A 19,899-nucleotide genomic window follows, 5' to 3' on the forward strand; every position below is an offset into this window, starting at 1 on the left:
GGGAACTCACTTGTGTTTAGAACATAGAACAGTACAGCACAGAACAGGCCCTTCGGCCCTCGATGTTGTGCCGAGCCATGATCACCCTACTCAAACCCACGTATCCACCCTATACCCGTAACCCAACAACCCCTCGCTTAACCTTACTTTTTAGGACACTACAGGCAATTTAGCATGGCCAATCCACCTAACCCGCGCATCTTTGGACTGTGGGAGGAAACCGGAGCACCCGGAGGAAACCCACGCACACACGGGGAGGACGTGCAGACTCCGCACAGACAGTGACCCAGCCGGGAATCGAACCTGGGACCCTGGAGCTGTGAAGCATTTATGCTAACCACCATGCTACCATGCTGTTTGGAATAATACATTTTGTCGTGTCAATAAATATTAGCTGTTATGGGTGTTGTTTGCAAAGGCAAATACAACTTTCAAACACCTGCCGATCTGTTCTCATCTCTTTGTTTCAGACTGCACCTAGATTAATTAATGTCTCTGTTCTCTCTCAGCCTTAATTCACTTACAAAAGCATAATGAATAACTATTTGGTGTTGTGTGATTGGTCTGGTAATGGATGTGTAATATTTTGCTGCAAGGTCGGAGCGAATCTTGTGACATTCACTTCATCACAAGGCTGAGGAATAGAAACACATGGGCCATATTGAACGTCACATTGCACAGCACAGTCATAAACTGTTAGATATGACTAATTCAGACTTGTGTTCATCTGTGGCAATTACCCACTGTTTCCATTCATGGTCCGAATTGTCCTTCACCCTTTTTGCTGAATGGATTTCTGTTTGCTTTTGGTGTGGCCGGTGATTGTGAGAGACAGAGTCTGAAACTGTCTATGTGTGTGTGTATGTATGTGTGTGTGTGTGTGTGTGTGTGGATATGTATGCGCCTGGATGTCTATGTGGGCCGGTTAGTCTGGAACACATCATTATTAATTGTTTGCAAAATGGCGTGGCCAATAATTGCAATTATTTTTCAGCACATGACGACATTTTATTGAGATTACCTTCCACATCCTACGCAACACCCAATATGTAATGTATTGTCTTGAGTGATCTAGACAGTAATATCATGCTGTCCATTCCATTGAAAAGGCAAATGTATCTTTCAAATTACTTACATATCGGTTCACCTCGATTTCTCTGTCTGAGACTGCATCTAAATCAGTTGAACCCTCTTCTCTCTCTCAGACTTAACTCACTTTCACAGGCACACAGCAGCCGAGTCTGGAACCTAGTGTTTAAATGGTACCTAGTGTTTGAATCGTTTTTGCTGAAGGCACTTCTGAAAATAATTAATCACCAAAACGTCATCAGAGGAAAATTCTGTGCCAGAAAGGCACCAGCTCATTCACTTAACCGCTCTCCCCCCCCCCCCACCTTCTCTCTCCCCCCCCCCTCTCTCTCGTTCTCAGACACCAAGTGACTTCAAACTTTCTACATTAGTATAACCTCTGTTAACAGATTGTTGCTTTAATTTCCCTTCATATCTCCAGATTATTATTTGTATTATGACCAGTGAAGATCATCTGTGCATCTCCCGATCGGTTACTGTGTTTTTAAACAAATAATATAACTTTTTCAAGGGAATGGGAAGTGAGGTGAATGTAATGCTGAGGCCGGCAGCAATCTGTGTGGGTGTTCTTGATGCTGTCAGAGTGAGTTCACCCTCACAGGCAGGAAGACTGTTCACGGTGATAACATGAAACTGACGCCTGCTGTTTCATTCTCAGGTAACACAACTTCCTGTTTCTCTGCTGCCGGTTCCAAACCGCACATCTCACTTCTGAGCAGAAAATAAATCCCGGGACCACAATCTGGCGAGACCATCTGTTAATGCGGCTTATCGCTGCCCACAGAGTCAGGGCAGAGTCACACAGATCATATTGCGGTGACATTTACAAATGAACCTGTTGTGATCTGTTCAATGCTTCCATTCCAGGACATAACTGGATGGTCAGTGGATCAGTCACTGAGTTTCCCCGGTTCTCTGAAGCCAGGAAATGATATCTTGCTCCATTTCACTATTTTATCATTCTCCCTCTCTGTGTGTAATTTGTTTTTACTGTTTCTCAGTTTTTATCTCAACACAGCGTCTCTCTTTCTCAATTTTTCGCTTAGTTTCTCTCTCTGTGTGTATCTTTCTCCATCTTTATGTGTGTCTATTTGATTGAACTGCGAAAACAAAACCATCAAGGTTTGAATAGAGTAATTAGAGAGACTATTACAACTGGCAGGAGGGTCTATAACCAGGGGGCACAGATTTACTGTATTGAACAGGAGGATTGTGTTTACACAGCCAGTTGTTATAAACTGGAACACACATGGGGAAATTACGATGGAATCAGATTTATCAGCAATTTTGGAAAATGATGGATAAATATTTGAAGGTATTAAGATCTGAAGAATGAGAGGGAATGGGACCAGTTGGATGGTTCATCACTAATCATTGATCCAGCCCTTTTCTGTACCTACCTCTGTCCTTCATTGAGGACGAATAAAATACAATCATTACACAGGTTTGCTCTTGTGCTAGTCCTGTCTTTAGGAAGAACCTGGGTGTATGCAGATAATTGCCACGAATCTTTCAGAGGTTCGTTGCTGTTTACAATCCACTACTTTGGACAAAGTAACAGTGAATAGCACTTGTTTCGAAAAAGAACAATTATCGTTAACATTTGTGGCACTAATTCTTCCTGTGATGAGACGTTGGCTTTTAGTCATTCTGTCCCAATCTGATGGTTTAAACATAAGTGTCCATAAACTGGGACAGCAGTGGTTAGCACTGCTGCCTACGCTTCTGAGGATCCGAGTTCGATTCCGGTCCTGGGTCACTGTCCGTGTGGAGGTTGCCCATTCTCCCCGTGACTGCGTGGGCTTCACTCCCACAACCCAAAGCTGTGAAGGGTAGGTGCATTGGCCATGCTAAATTGTCCCGTAATTGAAAATATAAATAAATGGATACTCTAAGTTTACAAAATAAATATAGTGTTCATATGCTGCCGGAACCGGCTCTCGCGTGTCTGTGTAAATAGAGAACTGTTCGTAAGAATGAGAAGAAACAGATGTTTTTGTTTCCCCCGCCAGATGCACCATAGTAGAGTCTGCCATGATTCTTCTCCCATTGGGTATAAAAGATCCTAGATGGAGTCAATCACACGTACTTCACGCAATTAAGTTTCCAATCCGCTTTTCCCACACACATCCCTGTCACTCAGCATGATAATGAAGCCTGGGCTAGGGCCCGCAGCATCATTGCTTTCTGATAGTTTCAATTCCTTTTAAGATCAGCTGTCCATGAGATCCCCTGCCTCCCTTCACCGAAGATTATCACCAGTCTCTGTTACTGATACACTGGAGCCGGTCTCTGTGATTATTATTATACCAGACGCCAGTCTGGCCCCGGGCCCGGCAGACTCTGTTACTGATACACTGGAGCCGGTCTCTGTGATTATTATTATATCTGGCCCGCCCAGCAGTTGGAAATCCCTTGACAAATCCAATGAGATTGAAGTTGTTTGTTTTTTTCGATGTTGGCAGGAACGTAAACTTTAATGATGTTCCAGGAGAGCGTCAGGGTGGTGCGGTGCTTAGCACTACTGCCTCACCGCGCTGAGGACCCGGGTTCGATCCCGTCCCCGGGTCATGTCTGTGTGGAGTTTGCACATTCAGCCCGAGTCTCATTCCACAACCTAAAGACACGAAGGATGGTGGATTGGCCTGGCCAAATGCCCCTCAATTGGAAAGAGAAATATTGTTATTTTAAAGTAATTAAAGAATGATGTCCCAGGAACCCGTCTTTCGCTGGATGGAGAGATTGTTCAGAGTTGTTCTGTCCTTCACCCAGTAGATTCTGAGGCGGGTAGACGGGGTACATCGAGGGAGGATGTTTCCACTCATGGGATAGTGTAGGACCAGAGGGCAGGGACACAGAATAAGCCGGATTTGAGGAAGGTTTTGTTCTCTGAAAGAGTGGTGAATCTTGTGAATTCGTTACCCCAGGAAGCTGTGGAGACCGAGTCCTTGACCATTTGCAAGGCTGAGATCGAAAGGTTTTAACCAGTAAGGAATAAAGGTTCATGGACTTTATGCTGGAATGCGGATTTAGTGAGTGTGCGATTCGCCATGAATGTGGATCTATTAAATGGTGAAGCGGGCTCGAAGGGCTGAATGGCCGACTTTTGTGCCTATTTCTTCTGGTCTTCTTGTCCCCTCAATGCAGTTGAGTCGACGAAAATAATGGATACAAGTAAACAGAAGGATTTTGATCCAAACTATCACCGTGAGAATTGAGAGTCAGGGGTGAGAGTATCACTAACGATTAATGGCAACAAAACCTGTTTGCATTTCCCATTACATTAGTACAAAGGTAACACACCACACATACGAGAAATCTAAAATGAACACATAAAGTGCTGGAAAGTCTCAACCGGTCAGAAAGCGGATGGAAATCCGTTTGTTTTTCATACATTCATATTATTTCCGCTCTCACAATAAGGTGTAGAGAGGGTGAAGGATTTTGGAGGCTGATTAATAACCCGTTTCAGTTGCACGAACACTCCTTCCATGGTCACCAAACACTGGAGAGGAATTTGAACCCACGTCAAACAGCTCAGAAACAGAAGTTCGACCAAATGTGCTACGCTGGCGGGTCGTATTTTCGGAGAGAAATACAGTGAGTTTCAGGTGGATGAACCTGGTGCTGATATTCTGTCAGTGACATGGAACATGAACTCTGTTTCTCTCCTCAGATTCCGCCTGACATGCAGAGAAATTCCAGCAATTCCAGGTGTTTTTTTTACCATTACACTAACTTCATCCAGTCCATATTGAAATGGTGCTTGATTCTGTAATTAAGCATTTGGGGAAAAATCTGATATATCAATAGGCGCTGAAACATTGGCGACAATGCAATGGGCGCTGTCTGTCTCTCTCTCACACATACACATGGTTATTTTATACCTAACTTTGATTGGCTGTACTTCACCATCAGACCGGGGCCAGTGATGTATTCAATAATGCACTGCAGGTTGCAAATTTTAAAATTGCATCAATCTCTGTATTGTTTGCATTTAAAGCAAGTATGCAATAAGGGTGGACACAAATACACTATCTATGTGATGGTTAAACTAATAGCCTATCTGCCATTCAGGTTTTAATGCTTTGATTCTCTATCATTAGTCCCATTATTATTAACGTCCCCGAAGACGTGTTTGTTAGGTGAATTGGACATTCTGAATTCTCTCTCAGTGTGCCCGAACAGGCGCCATTGTGTTGCGACTAGGGGATTTTCACAGTAACTTAACTGCATTGTTAATTTAAGCCTGCCTTTGACAATAATACAGGGTATTATTATTCTTATTATCATTTCTGTGATCTCTGTCCCTGTCGGTTCTAAGAGGCTGTTTCCTGTATTACTATTTTGACCTATTCCAATTATTATTGTACAAAGTATTTTTACGATTATGGCCACACAAATACACGCTTATTCCAATGCTAGATCAGGTGCCATCTTTCTTATACCTACCTAATCCGTATATCAATAATGTTTATTACTCTCACGACAAGTTCATGTGATCACTACTTTAGCATATATATCTGCCTATAGTGGACCAGATCCTGTATCTGCACTCTATTGTTTAATTCATTGATGGGAGCGTAGCTGGTTAGGTCATCATTGCTTTTCGATCTCTAGTTGCCATTCAGAAGGTGGTGGTGAGTAGCCTCTTAAATCATCGCTGCAGTTCCTAACGTATAGGTACAGCCACAGAACTGTTAGGGAGGGAATTCCAGCCTATTGACCCAGCGAAAGTGACGTAACGGCGGTATATTTCCAAGTCAGGATGGTGAGTGGCTTGAAGGTGATCCCAGGTATCTGCTGCCTTTGTCCTTCCAGGTGGTAGTGGTCATGGGTTTGGAAGGTGCTGCCGAAGGAACCTTGTTGAGTTGCTCTAGTGCATATTTTAGGTGGGACAGAAAGCTGCCATTATTCGTCGGTTGGAGGGATATAACGTTTTTGGAAGGGTAACAATCAAGCGGGCTATTTCCTCCCGGATGGTGTCTTGCTTCTCGAATGTTTTTGGAGCTGCACTCATCCAGACAAGTGGAGGTATTCCATTACACTCCTGACTTGCGCCCTGATGATGTTGGACAGGCTTTGGGGACAGGAAGTGAGTTACTCGCGGCAGGATTCCTCGCCTCTAACCTGTTCAGATGGCAACAGTATTTATATGGCGAGTCCAGTTCAGTTTCCAGGCAACAGCAGCCCCCTGGAGGCTGATAATGGGGATTCTGTGATGGTAATGCCATTGAAGGTCAAGGGGAGATGGTTAGATCTTCTCGTGTTAGAGCGGGACATTGCCGCACTTGCCACTTGCCAAGCCTGAATATAGTCCAGACCGTGTTGCATTCTGACATGGATTGCATCTAATGAATCGCAAAAGGTGTTGAACATTGTGCAGTCATCTGGAAACACGCTCACTTTTGTCCTTGTGATGGACGATAGGCCATTCATGAAGCAGCTGGATATGGTTGGGGCCAGACCACTACCCTGAGGAACGTGGCAGCTTCCGGTAAAGCAATAACTGAACCAATGCCTCAGGTAATACAAAGAGAAACATGTTCTGGTTTAGTATCCGTGGAGATTGAATCTAGTGAAGTAACAATTGAGACATAGACTATGACACTGGTTAGCACTATTCCTTCACAGCGTCAGGGCCCCATGTTCGATTCCTGGCTGGGGTCAATGACTGCCTGGAGTCTGCGTGTTCTCCCCATATCTGCGTGGGTTTCCTCCGGGTGCTCCGGTTTCCTCGCACAGGTCCTGAAAGACGTGCTGTGACATGAATTGGGCATTCTGAATTCTCTCTGTGTGCACTCGAACAGCTGCCAGAGTGTTGCGACTAGGGGCTTTTCACAGTAACTTAATTGTAGTGTTAATGTAAGCCTACTTATGACAATAATGATTATAATTTTAACAATAATTAAGATCATGCTATACTAACTTCCTAAGTATTTAGTGCAATATAAAGTGGCCCTTGGTTCAGCATACTAACAGCTGGGATTGAGTCGAGTACAGTAACAACTGAGACCTGCTGTCATAAAATCAGAAAGCTGACCTAACGTAATAGAATCAGACGGTGTCTGGTTCGATATGAATAGGGAGAGGGTCCTTGGCAGTAACAATGGAGACAATCTGTGCTTCATGTAATGTCAGCAATCACGCTGTTACTGCCATCAACAGGGGGGGGGGGGGGGGGTTGTTGGGTATAGGGTGGATACGTGGGTTTGAGTAGGGTGATCATGGCTCGGCACAACATTGAGGGCCGAAGGGCCTGTTCTGTGCTGTTTATGTTCTATAAACAGGCCCCTCGGGTAAAAGCAAATTACTGCGAATGCTGGAATCTGAAACCAAAAGAGAAAATGCTGGAAAATATCAGCAGGTCTGGCAGCATCTGTAAGGAGAGAAAATAGCTGAACGTTTTGAGTCCAGATGACCCTTTGTAAAAGCTCCCTCTGATCCTACATTGCCTTTTGAATTATTCCCTTTATTTACTTTTGTCTTTTTGCGGTCTGCAAGACATATGAATTATTTCAACCTTTACTGCACTAACTTTAATCTGCCAATTTCCCACCCATTCCACCAACCTGTGTTTGTTGTTTTGAAGTTGTACATTATCCTACCGATTGTTCGAAACATCGTCATATTGTGTATCATTAGCAGATGTTAAAACTCTCCCCATCAAACAAGGTCCAGGTCATTAATGTGTCATATATAAGGCCGCAATATAGATCCCTGGAAACTTCATCACAACGTCCCTTCACTCCGAGAAACAGCTGATCCCTACAGCTAGTTGTTTCCTGGAAATTTCGTGTCCACCTTGCTGCTGTCCATTTTACCTCAGGAGCTCCTTGATTGCTCACAAGGTGGCGCTGCAGCACGTTATCAAATGGCATTTGGAAGTTCATCAACAGCAATACTCAGATCAACCATCTTTGCTATTCAGCAGAAAATTCAAGCAACTTAATTAAACATGATTTTCCCTTAATAAATCCTCGCACGGCTTAATTTATTAACAAAGCCCTGATGTACCAGCTCATAGCCTTCGCTGGTGGTCCCAAAATTTAAATTGTAGATTAATATGAGTTAAGGTCAGCGAAATTGCAAAGTGCCTCAATTGCTGTTAATTTATTTTTTTGATTATCTTATTTGAAAGGAGGAATGTGATGCCATGGGAACCACACGTTGCAATGTGATGATTTGTGCAAGTGAGTGGACCTAACAATCTAAACCTGACGTGAGATTAATCAAACTTACAATGCTGATTAATTATTCCGCTTGCTGAAAAGGAAACAAACATTTACTGCTCTGCAACGTGTTTCACATTCATTTCCGATCCACAATATCCAATCTTAACGCTTTAGCTTCATTTCGTCCCAACGCCATCCAGCCTCATAGAATCATAGCATCTTTATAACGCAGAAGGCCATTCAGTCCATCGAATCATCACCAACCCTCTGATGGAGCAGTAAAAAAGATCCCTGGGTGACATCTGGTGCAGGAATAATAGAGAAGTTGCTGAACATAAAATAAAACGTGTGGTGTTCCTGCGTAATATAAGAAAACCAGAATCTTAGAAATATATAAAGTATGAGCAGGAATCGGATATTCGGTCCTTCGAGCCTGCTTCGCCATTGAATAGTGTATCGGGTGATTCTCTATCTCGATACCAGACTCCAGCTCTGTCCCATACCCCTTGTCGGCTTTAGAGACGAGAACTTCATTCATTTCCTTCAGAAATATATTCGGTAATTTGCCCTCTGCAGCCACCTGTCGTAGGTAATTCTGCATGTTCAAAACCTTTGAGTGAAACCTTTCTCCTCATCTCTGTCCTAAATGGCTCACCCTGAGACCGTGACCTCTTGTTGGCCACTCCCAGAGGAAACGTCTTCCCTGCATCCGGTCTGTACAACCCTGTCAAAATGTTATACTTCAACGAGATCGCCTCTCATTCTTCTAAACTCCAGGGAAATCAGGCCTGGTTCATCCAATCTGTCCTCACACGATAATGGTGCCATTCCAGGCATTATCCTGATGAACAGTCGCTGCACTGCCTCCATGGAAAGCATTTCCGTTCTGAGGTAAGGAGTCGAAATCTGCTCCCTATATTCCAGGTGACGCCCACCAATACCCTACATATCTGCTGTAAGACAGCCTCGCCCCTGTTCGCAGGTCCTCTTGCAATTAAGGGCAACATACCACTTGCCCGCCAAACTGTTTGAAGCACCTGCATTATTGTTTTCAGTGATAGATTCCGCCAAAGATCAAGTTAATTTAAAACATTCTGCAACTTTTGTTTGCAGAATTGCTCATAACAGTGAGCTAAGTTTCTGAACGAAGAAGCTGTGAGACGACGTTCATTGTTACGTCTGAATTGTACCAGTTGTTACTTTGAGAACGCGTCAGTCAGTATTGGTTCCTGCAACGTGACAGGCGGTGGGATGCGCCACCTGGTGGTAGGTTTGAACGAATCTCTCTTCAAATTACGTCACAGACAGGGTGATGGTCCCAGCACGGTAGCATGGTGGTTAGCATAAATGCTTCACAGCTCCAGGGTCCCAGGTCCGATTCCCGGCTGGGTCACTGTCTGTGTGGAGTCTACACGTTCTCCCCGTGTCTGCGTGGGTTTCCTCCGGGTGCTCCGGTTTCCTCCCACAGTCCAAAGATGTGCGGGTTAGGTGGATTGGCCATGCTAAATTGCCCGTAGTGTCCTAATAGTAAGGTTAAGGGGGGGGGGGGGGTTGTTAGGTTACGGGTATAGGGTGGATATGTGGGTTTGAGTAGGGTGATCATTGCTCGGCACAACATCGAGGGCCGAAGGGCCTGTTCTGTGCTGTACTGTTCTATCTATGAATGTTAACCTCTTTCGTTCCATAGAAATGTATATGAAGTACGAACGTGGAAGCATTGTTCTGGGTCTGACAATAAAAGTAGAACAGAAAAGTTCACATTTGGAGGTTGAACAGATACAATATAAACTCAGCGGATTGAGCTTCTGTTACTCACTGCCCGATCTCCAGGAACCACTCCTATTTGTGGTTAACCCACGCAGCAGAATGAAGAATTAATAGAAAGTTGATGGTTGCGTCGATATATTAGATTGATATATCAATCGATTGCTCGATAGATAGATACATAGATAGGCAGACAGATGGAATGAATATTAAAGCTGATAGCATTTTATCATTTTCAAGAACCCATCGGACGGGTGGACTAATGGAGAGACAGGGTGAACCAACTTAATACAACTTATAACGTAATACAAAGGATAGTCGCTTTTATAAATCGATCCTCACGGTTAATGGGAAACAAGTTCCGGGTTGTTCATACTGCTAACATGTGCACTTTGATCGCTATGAATATCCAAAATGATATTACCGCACTGACACAAACTCAGGGATTTCAATCCCAGAAAGCTCGCTCGGACAAGTCCAAGGTTTTTGAAAGTGTCTCTGACGGAATTTCTCTTTTGTGTTTCTATGGCTGTGTTAATCTGGCTGCTTATTTACTTTAATGGTTGTCTGTGTGTCTGTTTGAGAGATCAATTTGTGGGTCGATCACTGTGTTTACCTGTCTCCGTGTCCATGTTTGTGCTGATTCTGTGCTGCAAACGAGGCTGCTGGGAGATGGACATATTCACTTACTTTCATCATTAGCAACTCAGACTAATGTGCACTCAAAATCATGTCAACGAATGTTGGACTTTATTGCAGTGTCTGTGCATGTCTGGATGGATATTTACGTACATGTTGTTGCACGTGGCCGTGTGTGTTTCCAATAGGCGGTTGCGCTGTCCACAGGAGGGCGCTCTCTGATCACGTATCAAACATCACCGACCCGTTCCAGAGAGAGCGACTGCTTTAAGACGTGAAGGTGGGCGGAGCGAAGAAATCGGATTCGAACTCATAACATCTCGCTAATTGTTTCATCTCCGCCAATTACAGGGCTGGTCCAGTCAGTGATACCTGTCTCTGTATCTGGAGTTCAGATTCGAACCATGGGGCTGATACTCTGCCTGTCTCTGGTTATTGTCCTGATGACAGGTTGGTTAAATTGAACCTCTGTACTGAATCCTCCAATTCCCAAATGTGTTCTTATTTCCATCTTCGGGTTCTCATCCTCCTCACGTTTCTCCTTCTAACCAGCTTTTTTATTTTCAGGGATGAGTAAGGGAGACTCAGTGTCTCAGGAAGAACAACGAATCGATGCAGAAGAGGATGAAGATTCAGCCATACCCTGCAGTTACTCGGTATCGAGTTCAGCTACATTATATTATCTGTTTTGGTACCGCCAGTATCGACACCGAGCTCCGCAGTATCTTCTCAGAGCCGATAGTTATGGGTATAACGAGACGGCTCGTGGCTTTGAACACTTCAGCGGGAAACTGAATCCGACACAAAGCACTTTTCACTTGTCCATGAAAGACTTGAAGATGACAGACAGCGCCGTGTATTATTGCGCGCTGAGACCCACAGTGAATGAGGGCCCGGCGGGGCTCATACACAAACTGGCTCAATGTCCGTATCAAGAAAGCACAAGGAGTTGCGTTGCACAGCAAACGTACAGATAATAAACGGGACAATCCAGCTCCATCTGAATGGTTTTCCCTCAATGAGGTCAATGGTTCTCACTGTTGGGCCATTTGACATTTGACGGTCATTATACCCCAGAATCAAATTCCATCATTTCCCGATCTCATTTACATAAACCTGTCGATCCCGGAGAATCATTTCATCAATCTGTATTTGTGAAACTTCTTGATCAGGTGGTAATCTACCATGCAGCACTTTTTAAAAGTGATCAAATTCAGAGTTGTCACTGTTTAAATTTCCTGGGGTACAAGTGATGACTGACTGAAATCAGTACTTTACCGGTACAAGAGACCCCAGTTGAAGCGCATCTTGGTGTAGAGTTGGATGACTATTTATCCCGGGTACCTTTAAAACAGTAATTATTAATTATGTTCGTGCACTGAATGGCCTCGTTAACATCTGTGTGTAAGGCTGATTTTAAAATATTTATTTTATCTTTCACATTTTTGGGGAGAAATATCTACCTCAGGAAAGATGTGAAAGTTGAGGTCGAAGGAAAACGATTTCAACCAAGAAAGTGACAGAATGACGGCAATGTGAGGAAGGGAGCGAGAAAGACAAACACACAGCCAGATATGGAATGTGATTGGAGAGAACCCGCATTAATAAACGCTCACCTGACAGTGATTGGCCCTCAGCTGACGTCAGAGCTGAGAGACCAGCCAATCGTAGTACTGACAAACGCCCCTCAGTTTCCCAAGAATTGATCTGCGTTTACTCTTTGCCACTGATCTGGGTTTGCACTTTGATATGAGACTAGAAGCAACAACATATTTGAAACAGTGTCGCTGTTTACTGTCCAATCAGGAACCATGTGCTCCCTGTGTGCTTTACTGATAATAATGGTCTTGCTGCCCGGTGAGTCTGAACTCAAATCCTCAGTCTGTGTTTCATGGGTTATATTTACTCACAGATTTCTGACACATTCTATATGTTGTTGCAGGAACCAGTGGCCAAGATTCGGTTTCCCAGGATCCGCCTGAATTAACGGTTCAGGAAGGACAGACAGCAATATTGAACTGCAGTTACAAAGCAAAATATACTGGCGAGACTCTCTTCTGGTACATCCAGTATCCAGGGGAAGCTCCGAGATATCTACTGAAGAAATATAGCGCGGGGAAGGGAGAAAGGTCTTCAGATTTCCCTGACCGGTTTTCTGCTGATTTAGACAAGGATAAGAAAACGATTCCTTTAAATATCACCGGGGTTCGTGTCTCTGACTCTGCCGTGTATCTCTGTGCTCTGAGCCCCACACTGTTACAGATGGACTCTCAACCCGTACAAAAACCGGCAAAGCACTCGCACCTCGATTCACTGAATTAGATCTTTCACCTGGATTGTGAACTATTTATGTAAACAAAGCAATATTATAAAGAGCAGCTAGCCCTAATTATTTCTTTCTGTAGTGCTGAACGTGTATCATTGTCTGTTAAATCCCTTTTTATAGTAGTTTCTGTGTTTTGCGAGCAGCTTTCCAAATGCCATCGTCATGGCAACACTAAATAGGATCCATCTGTGCCCTGTCTCAAAGATACTTCAGTAACAGGACCAACGCCCTTTCTGTGTCACAGAGAGCGACGGTTGTTCGTCGTTTAGTTGTTTCGAGACATATGTTGGATTTGGGGATATGCGGGGAAATAAGGGACATGAAGGTGGTGCAGGAAATTAGATTCCAGGTCGAACAACTATGATCTGTACAATTGCAGAGCACCCCCATGTGAAGGGGCAAATCGTCCACTGCAGACCCTGCTCCTCATCATCTGATGTTCTTGTGTTCAGTTCATTGTTCTGAAAACGGGTGCAAGTGGTTCCGGGCTCCTCGCTCTGACGTAACAAAGAAACGGATCTAATTGGATGAAATGTAGGACACAGGAGCTTTGAGCTGATTGGGTGTCTCCTGCTGACTCTGTCGAGAATGAACCAATCGGTAGTGAGGCCGGATATCACATCTTCTGAACTCTGGACTGCAACAATTCAGCTGCAACTCACAGTTCAAATCCACTACCATCTCTGAACATGTTGAGATGCCTGTTACATTTTCATCAGAGCTGCAACTCACTTAACTGGTAAGTTCCCAAGGGGCACAATTTCCAGACAGCTCGCGGTACTTACATTGTGATCCACCCTTAACTGTAATATATACAATTCCATGATTGCATGATTTCTAACAAAGTAATACAAAGTTTAAGCTCGGATTTCTATTTTTTGCAGGTATTATCGGTGCAGATATGGTTTCACAGGAACCTGTTACAGCGACAAAGTTTGAAGGAGAATTGATTACTATTGATTTCAGCTATTCGACCACAGCTGGTACATATTATTTGCAATTGTACCGTCAGGACCGGGACGAAGCCCCCATATTCTTGATGTACATTCCTAATTACGGAGATGTTTCCAGAGCAGTGGGCGTGGGGAGTCGATTTTCTGCATCTTTGGACAGTTCGAGGAGTGAGGGTAATTTCAACATCCGGGAACTGTTGCTGTCTGACAGCGCGGTGTAGTACTGCGGACTGAGAGACAGTGACCGCAACCAGAGGGAGTCTGGTACAAAATCACTGTCGCAGTGTGACACTGTGAATGGAACTGGGTACAGATTGGGAGATAAACCTGCAGATTGGTGTAATTTGAAAATATTGAAATAAGTATGACGCCGAAAGTAATAGTGCTGCATTGGGAAAGTTCTGTTCCATTCCATTCACATTAAATACATTCTAGACAGAATGAAAAGAAATGTTTGGAGCATTTGTATCATTTTGTAATTGAACAATGTCGCGAAAGAAGTGTTGAAAACAATACTTAACGATGTGATGTAGCGGTTACAGGAAGTAACACAACAAGTAAATGCAGCCGCAATAGCAGGCATACAAGCTGGATTCAAAATAGCTTCTTCCCCGCTATTACCAGACTTCTGAATGACCCTCTTATGAACTGAACTGTGCTTGTGTGGCGACATGGGGATTTTCACAGTAACTCCATTGCATTGTTAATGTAAGCCTACTTGTGACACTAATAAAGATTATTAATATTATTATTATACTACACTGCGTATGCTCACCCGATGTCTGTGCCTATAGATTTATATTGTGTATCTATCGTATATCCTGTTTTTCATTAATGCAACGATCTGACTGGACTGTACGCAAAACAATATTTTTCATTCTACCTCGGCACTTGTGACACTAAAATCCAAATCCAAAGCTGCAGAACATGCAGTGAAGAAAATGTGCTGGTTATTCTTCCATTAGCTCGTTTTTCCGACCATTCGGTGACCATTCCGCTACCGAAAACGCACAACGCCTGACCTCACAGTTTACTATATTATTTTCATTGGCTTCTAATCATGTCCTGAAAATATCCATTTATAACTGTTCATGTGACTGTTCATTCTTAGTTTTAATATTCGTTAGTGTATTTAACATTGAGAGGAATTTTATCGGCCTATTCTATTGATTAGTAGTCTCCTCACCATGCTGGATTCGGTTTACATTACAGCCTGATGTCACAAACAGAAAGGTCTTTGCTCTCACTCGGAGCTTTTTTTCCTCATCAGAGGTGCACGGATGTAAATAGTTCCAGACCCACGGGTGGCAGTACTCGCAATGGTAGTGGCGAGTTCTCCGAGACTCGAAATGAACTGCAGCAAGTTCCTTCTTCTCACAGTTAATGCAACAATCAGACTGAATCAGTATTCAATGCGAACCATTTTAGGCGGTGTTGCTATGGATTGTGCTGTAGTTTATGTGCACGAGAATCTATTAACTTGTCAGTAGCCGATCTGCTGTTTAAAAACTCTTCAACAGACAGCAGCTGTGACCCAGAAACTTGCGGCAGTTTTTGCTCGAGACTTTCACTCGCTCCCATCACTGCGACACTCTGTGCACAGTAACAGACCGCGGAGTCAGACAGCCGCAGCTCCGAGATGGGCAATGGGTATAACTTGTCCGACTGTTGCACTAAATCGAAAAATAATTTCGGCGCGAAATCCGCCTTAAGTGAATCCCTGCCGTTCTCGTGCCTCCTGGCAGCAACCCCAGGCTGTCTGTCAGGGAACTGACGGTGACGGAATAAGTAAAATGCATCGTCGGTATAAGTGCAGGTTAAAGTGACATCTTCCCCTGTGTCTGTGCGAGTTAGGATTCCCGCTGAGTCACAGAATCTCCATTGCTAAGAGCTGGAGCACACGGTTATAGAAAGCGGAAATCATTGCTTAAAAATTCAACTGAACTGACAGTAAAAACTCGCAGACTGTTCTATAAAATGAAATGGAATTTATACTCCTGAAAAGAACATCTGACTCAGTACCGAGATGCTCACACTTTCTACCAATATCCTCTAACCAGCTTCATCCAACTCGAAGATAGCCTTCCAAACCCTCCTGCCTCCTTGGCCCCTTAAATGCATCAATTCGCCTCTGTCACTACCTGTAATGGACATTTCCATATTCTAACCTCTACTAGGTGAAGACATTTCTCGGGAATTTCCGGATCTGCAATTCATCCGAGAGGCAGTTTGATTTCTAATTGAGTGTCTCAGAGTTCCGGTGAGTATATTTTGTCTGATGCTTCTGCTCCCTCCTTCCTGGAACACGTGGTTTGGTGAAGTTGTTGACATGGCAGACTGGGAGAAAATGAATGGTCCACACTCTGCACTTCCCTTTGTTTTAATAAATTTAAAGTATACAATTCATTTTGATTTCAATCCAGGGGTAGTTTAGCGTGGCCAATCCACCTACCCTGCACATCTGTGTTCGTGGGGGTGAGATCCACACAGACACGGGGAGAACGCTCAAACTCCACAGTGACCCGAGACCGAGGATCAAACCCGGCTCCCCAGCACCATGAGGTAGCAGTGCTAACCACTGCGCCACCGTGTCGCCCCCATTCTGCGCTTTCCTGACACAGGGTAGAAGGAGAGAGAGGTTCCGAGATACAGAGGAAAGAGATTGGCACACAGACATACTTAACGATTGAAAGAGCCAGACAAACATCGAGAAGAACAAAGGACGCAGAAAAAGACACAGTGCGATCTAGAGAAAGAGTTAGTCACTGAGCTGACACTAAGACTGAGTGTTAGCCAATTGCTGACAGGGAGCACATGTGTTCACTTGCGTGATCAGCAGCAATGAGAAGCCAGCCAATCCTACCATTGGGCCACGCCCCTTAGTTACCCAATAAATGAAATCTGCCTTTGAATTTCCTTTTTCATGTCAGACTATAAGAGTTAACATGTTTTAACAATTCTGTGACTTCTGTGAAATTCTAAAGCAGCAACCATGTTGTCTCGATGTTCTTTTCTAATACTGTTGGTCTTGCTGCCCGGTGAGTCTATGTTCAAATGGTCACTGTCTGTTCCCAGCGTTCGCTCCCAGGTATTTAATAGATTCTGTAATTTGTTGCAGGAACAAATGGCAAAGATGAAGTGTTCCAGGATCCCCCTGAATTAACAGTTCTGGAAGGACGGGCAATAACACTGGGCTGCAGCTACTCGACAACTGGTACTCTAACTCTGTTCTGGTACATCCAGTCTCCCGGGAAAGCTCCGAAATATTTATTCAAGATATATAGCTCAGGAGCTACGTCTCAAGATTTGCCAACCAGGTTCTCGGCTATTTTAAACAAAGAAAACAAAACGGTTCCTTTAAATATCGCCGCGACGCTTCTCTCCGACACCGCCGTGTATTTCTGTGCCTTGGAGCCCACACTGATGCAGAGAAATAGTGGAGCCTGTACAAAAACCCCAGCCTGAGAGTTCCAGTTATTGTCAGCAGAGGGCGCGCTCGCACTGAAAACATAAACAATAACTGAGCCTGTGAGGGTCATGATTAAGATATGAGAACAAAACACAACACCCAACAATAACGTAAGCAGCAGCTGAGGAATGTTATTTGTTAGTTTTTTTAACTTGCAGCTATACTGTAAATTAATTTCAAAAATTAATTTGTGGTGCGTTCACCCACTTTCTGCCTTTTTGTGATCTTGTCCTGTCTTTCGGAATCAATGTGAAATCCTTTCCCCATTCACGCTCTCAGTTTCTGGGTCTCTTCGACCACAGCCGGCACATAGTGTCTATTTGGCTCGACTAATTTGCTGGTAACAAGCCAAAAGCTCAGAATTACCTCAATGTTTATTTACAAATGTTTATTTGAATGTTTTCTGACACAATTCACAGCCTAATTCTTCCGCCTGACAATAACCAGATGACCGGGGCCATTCCTACCCCGTGCCTAACAGTGAAACCTGTATTCTTATAAGGATACTGACTAGATCTCTGTTCGGGTTGTTTAGATTCACTGACAGCCAGTTCCCCAAGTCCAGATGCTAAAGCACCATTGGGCTGCGGTGGAACAGCGGTTAGATCTGCAAAAAGCAGCTGAGACGGACCTACAGTTTGTAACACTGTCGCTGGAAAACGTTCCTTGGTCGCCAGATAAATTAAATCTGTTTCTGATCTGCGTTTAATAACAAGGATTCTTTTTCCGCTGAAGTCTACATTAGACACCGTTTTCTCTCCAGGGCCGTTTCTGATAATGGCGGTGCTGCTTGGGAAGACTATGTTCAAAGGGACATTGTTTGTCCCATGTGTTAGTATCCATCCCAGACTCTGACACAGCCTGTGTTCTTTTGCCGCAACAAGTAACACAGACTCACTACTCCTGGGTCGCCTCTGTTGGAACATCAATATTCAGGGTAGGCTCCGAAATAATTGCTGTGGTGATATAACTCGGATCATGGAGATAAGTCTCAGGGTTTCCTAGACCGGCTTTCTGTTCAGGTGGACAAGGATAAAGACATCAATGCAAATGTGTCTTACATAAACATGTCAGTTTTGTTCACTGCGAGCACGGAAATAGACTTTCGCAGTTAGAGGCATCAAAAACCCTCAGCCGAGAAGAAAGGAGGTCTTTGTACGACTTCTTGTGTTGTATCAGACACTGTGCCTCACTGAACAGTAATAAACCGCTCCGTCTCCACATTCAGGGCGCTTATCTTCAGGTAACCAGACTTTGTAGACTAATCATCAGTCGCCAGATATCGTCCTGAGATTTTATCTTTCTTCAGTATTGCTACTTTGTAAATTATGCAAATTGGAGGATGTGCCTGTTTCTGCCGATACCACTGCATGGTGTTTATACCCTGATCTGTATACTCGCAAATTAACTGCGCCGAACGCTCTTCTAACACAGTTAATGTCACTGGAGACTGAGTCAATGCACATAATCCGCCTGAGAAAGTCGATGAACAAAAGAGCCCGAGATTAAATAGAGTCAAGCGAAACGTGTGTCTATCGAGACGTAAGTGTGTAAACTCTCATTTGCCAAGCTACACATAACATGTATATATCTTATCGTTAACGATATTAATGTTGAGTGCAAACTATTTGCAATCAATATGCTAAACTGTCACGATGAACCTAATCGTATACTGACCGTCCCAGAGCGTCGCCAGTATTATTAGAAACATGTCTCATTAAATTTCTCAGTGAATGGGAATGAAATGAGTCAGAGAATGAGAAAGAGAGAGGGATCCCAGGCTCTGTTCAACTCATTGTTCCAGCCACACACCGCAGGGGGCCAGGCCTATTGTGACATCACTCAGGATACCATCATGATTGGACTTTAACCAGGTTGTTGTCAGACTTCTTACTGCTCGCCCAGTCCGACGCCAGCATCTCACGTCACTATTGGCTTTGGCATTGATCTCACGTGACTTTCTAATTAGCATACTGCTGCCTGCCTCCCTCTGCTGACGGATTCTCTTCAATCCAATGTATAACTACTGAGTGGGTTTATTGAAATACACATCAAAACACAAATGTCAAATATTGTCGAGAAACCTAAATAAAAGGTAACTAAAAGCAATCTTCATTTTACTGCACAAAGAATCAGCTGTCCCACCCACTGTGTTAAAGCGCACACCAAAACTCTGAATTCCGAGCCAGCCAGAAGTGGAACCTGGAATTCGTAGTCAGACGCGTTATCCTTTGCGACACTGGGCCACAGCGGTGCACGTCATTGGTTATTCCTCGTTGATGGAGACCAGTTACGAGATTGAGGTAATATTCAGCAAAATACAAAATTGGAAGCACGAGATGTTTCTGCCTGGTTTTCAAAAGGGGATCTTTCGCGTGTGAGGCGAATGTGATAACCACGACGCTACAGAAACCGCTGGCAATCAATGGACTTGTACAATGTACAACGTCACTGTGTTGCTGCAGATTGTAATAGTGAGGCTGA

At 43.9% G+C, this 19,899-nt stretch overlaps 2 gene segments (V, D, J or C); both read left to right on the forward strand.

The window, feature by feature from the left end:
• The first annotated feature begins 11,236 nt into the window (after positions 1 to 11,236).
• LOC119959640 lies at positions 11,237 to 11,644 on the forward strand. The segment is given in 1 exon segment: positions 11,237 to 11,644. A coding segment is annotated over 1 exon segment (408 nt).
• A 771-nt stretch (positions 11,645 to 12,415) lies between these two features.
• Positions 12,416 to 12,989, forward strand: LOC119959641. The segment is given in 2 exon segments: positions 12,416 to 12,524; positions 12,610 to 12,989. Coding segments are annotated over 2 exon segments (426 nt in total).
• Positions 12,990 to 19,899: the final 6,910 nt, after the last annotated feature.

The sequence above is a fragment of the Scyliorhinus canicula genome, unplaced genomic scaffold, assembly GCF_902713615.1.
Source record: "Scyliorhinus canicula unplaced genomic scaffold, sScyCan1.1, whole genome shotgun sequence".
Lineage (NCBI taxonomy): Eukaryota > Metazoa > Chordata > Chondrichthyes > Carcharhiniformes > Scyliorhinidae > Scyliorhinus > Scyliorhinus canicula.